Source organism: Microtus ochrogaster, unplaced genomic scaffold (genome assembly GCF_000317375.1).
Source record: "Microtus ochrogaster isolate Prairie Vole_2 unplaced genomic scaffold, MicOch1.0 UNK1, whole genome shotgun sequence".
NCBI lineage: Eukaryota > Metazoa > Chordata > Mammalia > Rodentia > Cricetidae > Microtus > Microtus ochrogaster.
The window spans coordinates 11496196-11503713 of record NW_004949099.1 but is presented as its reverse complement, the minus strand read 5'-3'; the positions used below and the strand labels follow the sequence as shown (position 1 = coordinate 11503713).

At 44.0% G+C, this 7518-nt stretch overlaps 1 protein-coding gene across 2 annotated transcripts in view; it reads left to right on the top strand.

Moving 5' to 3' along the window:
- Positions 1 to 7518, top strand: part of Frmd4b (FERM domain containing 4B) — a 191707-nt gene that overhangs the window by 167455 nt on the left and 16734 nt on the right. For both annotated transcript variants that reach the window (XM_026788213.1, XM_005364928.3), the window contains exons 13-17: positions 1369 to 1507; positions 1931 to 2072; positions 3312 to 3445; positions 3534 to 3653; positions 4771 to 4999. In XM_026788213.1, coding sequence (XP_026644014.1) covers positions 1369 to 1507; positions 1931 to 2072; positions 3312 to 3445; positions 3534 to 3653; positions 4771 to 4999 — 764 coding nt within the window. The remainder of the gene's footprint in view (positions 1 to 1368; positions 1508 to 1930; positions 2073 to 3311; positions 3446 to 3533; positions 3654 to 4770; positions 5000 to 7518) is intronic.

Below are 7518 nucleotides of genomic sequence, written 5' to 3'. Positions count from 1 at the left end.
TCGAACTCACAGAGATCCGCCTGCCTCTGCCTCCCAAGTGCTGGGATTAAAGGCGTGCGCCACCACCGCCCGGCTTCATATGCTTTTTTTAAAAAAATTATCTATTTTTAGTTTATGTGCATAGGTGTTTTGCCATGGGTGTTGGGTCCCCTGGAACTGGAATTACAGACAGTTGTGAGCTGCCGCGTGGGTACTGGGAATTGAACCAGGGTCCTTTGGAAGAGCAGTCAGTGCTCTTAACCACGGAGCATCTCTCCAGCCCCTTTCATATGCTTTGTTTTTTTTTTCAAACCTCCTGAGTCCAATTTATGCTGCCCATAGATACTCGTGTATGTGGGCCATCCACTGGAGCTGGTCAGTGTTCCAGGCTCTGTGGTGTGCGTTTTAACGCTGCCTTGGTAGTATGAACTAGCTGTGGTTGTTTGAGCTGCCTTTTCCTTCAGGACTAACCATGGCCAGAGCCTCTTCGCAGGGCCTTATTGACTGTTTAACTTCTTGGGAGCATTATCTATTCTGGTGCTTTGCTTGTTTTTATTTTGAGTGTTCCTGGGTCCTGAAAAAGGAAAACAAGACAGTTGTCAAAAGTCCACATGAATGGAGGTCAGGATGTAGGCTCTCTGAGCTACCAAGAGGCACATTCAGGAGTTACTCTTATACTCTAGACAGTGTTCTGAGGTCGAGGGATGGGAGGAAACTGTGGTGACAAAAGATGACCTAGGAGATTAACCAGTTGCTACAAAGAACTTTAGTGCACACCCCCCCCCCACTCATGCCCTTTCGCCCTCTGCCCTCTGCCTGCCCCATCCGCTCCCTCCTCCCTATGGTTGTTTTTCTCTCTCTCCCGCCTATTTCTGCTCTGACTCTCCTCCTGGCCTGCCTTTCCTCTTTTTGCTTGGTACACAAGCAGCAGCCCGGACCATTGTGGGGCTTGCACATCTTCAGCCAGTATCATCAAGTTCATTTCCTGCAGACTGTGGCTGCCTAGGTCTGAGGTGCTCCCTCTTCGCCTTGGGCAGGTGCTGTTTCTGCAAGCCTTGTGGCTGTCTTTAAACGTCTGCTTTTATCTTTCACCGCTGTGGTCATCCTGCTTCTCTGTGGTTTCTAACTAGGTGCGTCTGTACAGCTTCTCATTGGACAAACTCCTTATCCAGCTCTGAGTGCGTGAGAGTTTAGACAGAGACTGCTTGGGGCTGACTGACTGGTTTTTTTGTAAAAGGACAGCGTGAGAACCTCAGCCCCTGTCAGGCTAAGTCTGTGCTACTATGGGACAGAGAAGGAAGGCTCTGTCTGGCGACACTGCCTGCTAGGAACACACCTTGTGCAGCTGATCCCGGGGATGGAAAACTCATGATTTTCTTCATGTTTTAGGATTTCGGTGTCTAGAAGAACCTTTGGACAGAGTGGCCTGTTTGTACAAACCTGGTATGCAAACTCTGCTCTCATCAAGTCCATCTGGGTAATGGCCATTAGCCAGCACCAGTTCTACCTGGACCGGAAGCAGAGCAAAGTGAGTAACTGGAGGTGTTCCTTTGGGGACAAACTCTAGGCCTTTTCCTCTCTGTTCTGAAAGGAATTTTCCCAGAAAACATATTAGAAGAAAAATCTTTTAAGCTTTGTTACACTCTGTTGTCTTTTTCATGTATTTAAAAGATGGGCACCATATACAAAGCTGATTTGAAAGTTGTGAGGTTTGGCATGCATGCTTGTACAGTGGTGACATTGCTGGTGACATTTTAAAGTTAGTGATTGAAGTCTGCATACTTACTAAAACCCTCCATGTACAAAAATAAAGTCTTCTGTTGCTTCTAAGTGCCACTTTAAATGTTGAAATTGCCCCGTGTTGACATTTTTGATTATATAGTAACTTAACCATTGTATTGATTTAAAATGTGATAGTGCTAATTTTATTGCAATGTTATTTACTTCACAGGCAAAAATTCCTTCAGCCAGGAGTTTAGACGATATCGCAATGGATTTGACAGAGACTGGAGCACAGAGGGCCTCCAAACTGGTGACTCTGGAGGCAAAAAGTCAGTTCATCATGGCAAGCAATGGCAGCCTGATATCCTCAGGTATTTCCTTGTTCAAGAAAATATGTCATCTTTTTCTCCTTTTATTCTTCTCTTCTCTTCTCTTCTCTCTCTCTCTCTCTCTCTCTCTTTCTCTCTCTCCTTGTCTTTTTTTCCTTTTGTGTTTGTTACAAATCATTTCCAAACGCATCTTGTTGAGGCTAATTTTTTTTAATTAAAATGTAACAGTATGCAACAGCTTCAAATAACGTTTTAAACTTATTTATTCATATTTTTATCTTGAGTTAAAGGCTCACTTTATAGAACTGGCTGGCCTCAAACTCACAGAAATCCTCCTTCCTCTGCCTCCTGATGTACCACTGTCCCCAGTCATTGACTATCTTTAAAGACTATGAAGTTAGATTGTAATTAGGCAGGCTATATAAATAACTTTTGATGCAAAGATATTAAGTACCCGAGGCTATCTTGTATCCTGCTAGGTTTTGATGCCACTAATTCTCCACAAAATGTATAATTCTAGACAAACACTATTGCAAGTGCCTGGTTCATAAACTGTAATCATTGGGCCCAGACCTTTCCTTTGTGGAAATTCTGGAGTCTCTTATCACTGTGTCTGTGGAACTAAGTTAACTTGTCTCATCTAAGTTCCGCTCAGCTTGTGGGTCTGAAGCAGCAGGCGTGGGGGCCAGGGAGGCCGTTCCTTTGGATTGGACAGTCCGTTGCCTTGCTTGCTTACCTGCTAAAGAAACAATGAGTGGGGCCATCTCAGGGATCACCTTCCCTTCACTCTTTTTTTTTTTGCTTTTTTTTTATTTATTTTTATTTATTTATTAAAGATTTCTGCCTCCTCCCCGCCACCGCCTCCCATTTCCCTCCCCCTCCCTCAATCAAGTCCCCCTCCCTCGTCAGCCCGAAGAGCAATCAGGGTTCCTTGCCCTGTGGGAAGTTCAAGGCCCGCCCACCTCCATCCAGGTCTAGTAAGGTGAGCATCCAAACTGCATAGGCTCCCACAAAGCCAGTTCTCCTTGTGTGTGCCTGAAGCACAAAACACTTAGTGGGGCCTTCCAAAATGACTGAGTCACCAAGTGCAAAAGTCATTTTCTTACCAGGCTCTGATGCCCAGAAGCAAATGCTTCCTGGTTTCCTTCCATTATGTTCAGAAACAAGGAGAAAAGAAATAGACGCAGTATTTGGGAACAGCTTTGCCTCCACGGCCCTTTGTCCCTTGGCGAGGAAGGAAACAAGGCCTGTGTGAACCTCCCTGCCCCTCTCCCTCTCCAGGTTCTCAGGACTCAGAAGGCATGGAGGAGCAAAAACGAGAGAAAATACTCGAACTCAAGAAGAAGGAGAAACTGTTGCAAGAAAAACTCCTGAAGAAAGTTGAGGAGCTGAAGAAGATCTGTCTTCGTGAGGCTGTGAGTGGCCTTGGCCTTTCTGAGTATTTGTGTTGGGTGGCTAGGGCCTGTGTCCATTATGAACTCTTGACCCTGTCCTGTTTTATAGGAGCTCACGGGCAGAATGCCAAAGGAGTATCCACTGAGCATCGGCGAGAAGGCCCCTCAGGTCAGGAGGCGAGTGGGCACCACGTTCAAGCTAGATGACAACTTACTGCCCACTGAGGAGGTAGGAGCATGGCCCTGAGCCTTCCTGTGCCCAGACAGGAGAACGGTCTATTCAGTACCCTCCATCCGTACCTTCAGCTCCGAGTCAAGGCTGCCGACTTTTCTCCAAATCATGGAAACTCAGTAGATCAAAGTGCACTGTTTCTTTCACGCACACTCTGGGCAAAACTGCTTTTACTTCTTCCTATTTCATTCCCCGTGTCGAAGAGAGCGTTAAGTGAACAAACCCTGTGTATAAGTTATAAATAGTATTACAGAAACTAAGACTGAATTTTAACTTCAGAACCTTTTCCTTAAAGCCAGGTAGCCGCCACAGAGTGGTTTCATCCACCTAAAGTTTTAGTCCATCCGTAGAGTGCGAAGAGTGGCGGAACGCCCCTCTGAAGGGTGTAGGGAGGATTAAATGAGATAAGACATATACAGCATTCAGTGTAATTAAGTGAAAAGATTTGGTGGCCAACACACTGTGTGCTTTCTCAATTACATATCACATGCAATTATGCCATTATGACCCACCCCGTGGTTCTTACAGGGATTTAACTATCTCAGCTTCCATTCCTAATGGAGTCGAGTTTTGATATCTGTTGAGTGTGCTCGGCTCTGACCTCAGCAGCACAGGTGCGCCATTTAATCTTCAGCGCACTTTTGTAAAGTACTTTCTTCCTTTGACCAGTTCAGAAAACTAAAGTATTAAAAGCTTATTTATGAGAAGCATATTCAGTCACGCTACTGGGGACAAGCAGAAAGAGCAGTCAGACCCAAATGCCTTGTCTCTGAAGCTCCACGTGTAGATATGACATTCTGCATGCATGAGTCACAGCTAGAATCTCTCTTTGAAGACGGCTCTTAACCCAGCCAAGTGCATAAATGCAAAGTCATTTTCCTCCTTAAAAAAGGAAAAGAGGTTGGGCTATGAGAAGGTGAAGTTAGGGTGTGTGAGAGATGTTGTCTTGGAAGGTGACTAAGAATGCCTGCATTATTAAAACTTGGATGATTTCATTTCCTAAGGGTGTATTAGTCAAGAACATACAAGAATCTTTCATTGATATCAAGAAACAGTGTGAGAGAGTGACTGTGTGTGTCCATGAAAATCAAGCAGTGTCATTGTCTAAATGCAGGATCCAGCTTTGCAAGAACTAGAGAGCAATTTCCTAATCCAGCAAAAGCTAGTTGAAGCTGCAAAGAAACTTGCCAGTGAGCCAGACCTGTGCAAAACCGTGAAGAAAAAACGGAAGCAGGACTACACCGATGCCGTGAAAAGGCTGCAGGAGATTGAAAATTCCATAAACGAATACCGAATCCGGTGTGGGAAGAAACCCAGCCAGAAGGCTGCAGCTATTCTACCAGGTTAGTACGTGGAAGCTGTGCGGGCCTGTGCCCAGCTCGCCTTCACTGGTCTGCTTGGTGGAAGGCAGAAGAACAGCATCAAAAACAGCTGTCCCAGGGTAAGAATGGTTGGCTCTTCAGTCTCAAAGGCATGTGAACTCCATGTCCAAAGCCAGGCTTCTCCTTGTAGTTCTGTAGGACAGGGCTTGAACTTTCAGGATGAAGACTCACAGAGATGATGCTGGTCCATGAGAAAAGACTCCTCTATAGCTGGACTGGTGTTACTGCCCCAGAGACTTTTCATGATGCAGGTTGTGAAGAATGCCAAGCTTTAGACAGTAGTTCTGGAATGTGTGTGAATGTGGAAGGTGTCTGAATGTGGTACACCCTGCATTTTCTTAGAGAGCACTCTTGCACGTGTGTAGAGAGAGAAGAGGTCTTATGATCATCCCATTTCAGGAGAGTATTTACAAGTAGGCAAATGGTAAATGATAGTATGGAATGTGGCAAGGTGAGAGATGAGATTATAACCACAAGGTAACCCCAACTTTGTATAAACAAGCACGCAGGATGGCTGATTGGGAACTATTTCGAAACACTAATATCCATAGAGTTTTGAGTGTGCTGATTCTCTTCTGCTTCCAGTATTCTCAACATCATTTATCTATGATGTTCATGTTCAGGAAAATAATGGAGACATCTTTATTACATTAATTTAAAGTTTAGCTGACTTTATGCAATACTAATGTGGTTTTTAGACATAATCATGATTGAAATGTGATGGCATTTCTCTAAACCCAAGCCTTTCCCCAACTTTATGTGTTAACACCTGAGACACTGAGGTCATTCCTCCACTGAATGAGTGCTATATAATAACTGGTGGGACCTTAAATTTCACTGGAGTATGAAATAATTCCACATTTTCTGTTTGATAAGCTGTGGTTACTGGGTTTATAATAGACCAGGCTGAAAGCCTGATTCATAAACCTGAGATATGACTTCTGGAAGGTGAATATACAGACATTAACACACAAATGTCCATCCACTACAGCTGGAGAATTTAAATGTGCAATCCAGTTGGTGTGATGGTGGTTCCATTTTTTCCTCCAGACATGATTAACAGTGTGCTTAATGTTCACGGCCATTTGTCACAGCCAATTCACCCTCAAGCTGTGCTAGACCCAAATGTTCTTTTTGGTGGCTGACATTTGGGCAGCAGATGGTGCCATTGGTTGAGCATATATTGGATAGACTTTTTTTTTAAGTGTACCCAACAGCTGATGATACTGGCACCTCGCCTTCAAGTTTCTCTGTGTGTCTAATTAAGAGAGAGGCCACCTGGCTCTGATAGGATTAACATTCGAGTCTGAACGAAGGAAGTCTCTCCATAATGGCTTTAAAACTTACATCAAGGTGCTGTATTTGGTTAGAACCTCCCACCGAAACAGTCAACGCAGACTATGGAATGATTTACAAAATCATACCAACATATCTGGCGTCTTTCTACCAAATGGGTACCAGAAATACCCAAAGTACTGTGGCTGTCATTTTCAGACAGCCAAGTATGGATAATAAAACTAAAAAGGGTAGTTGGTATGCCTTTTTAAGATTTATTTATGTATTTTATGTATATGAGTGCTTTATCTGCATGTACGATTTCATGACAGAAGAGGGCATCAGATGTGATGAGCCACCATGTGATGGCTGGAAATTTAACTCAGGATCCCTGGAAGAGCAGCCAGTATTCTTAGCCACTGAGCCATCTCTCCAATCCACGTAGTTGGTATTTATCTAGCATTTGTCGTGTGCCTGGAGCTGGCTAAGGTCTTCGCGTCATTAGTTAATCAAATGGCTCATTTCAGCACCATGCAATAGGCCCTGATATTATCCCCACTGCAGAGCAGAGCCAAATGGCCCTTACTGAGATGAAGCAACTTTTCCAAGAGCCTGCAGATGGTAAATGACCAAAAACAAGATTTAAACTCGTCTTGCAATTCAGTGCTTCTTAAGTAGGAACAATTTTGCCCTCCAAATCCCCACCCTAGAAATATTTAATGATATTCGCAGATATTTTGGATTGTCAAAATTGAGGGTAAGAGTGCTGCCTGAGGTCTGTAAATAGACGTGGTTTCTATAACACACAAGACAGTTCCCTGGAACAAATACAGAATGCAGTTTCCTTTCAAGGTATTAACAAAAGAAAACATGGCAAATCAGTTTAAGATGCAAACTCTGTGGATATTAATCCAATTCTAAGTGATGCAGGCAGATGCTGAAGATGCAGCTCAGTTGGTATTGCCCAGCAGACATGAATATTGGGTTCAGCCCAGCATGACATGCAAACAGGCACAGTGATGTATGCCTCTTATCCTAGCACTTGGGACATAGAAGTATCCTAGAAGTTATTATTATTATGTAGAGAGTTCAGGAGCAGCCTGGGCTTCTATATAAGACCGTGTCTCCAGAGAGAAAGAGAGAGAGAGAGAGAGAGAAAGAGAGAGAGAGAGAGAGAGAGAGAGAGAGAGAGAGAGAGGAAAAGA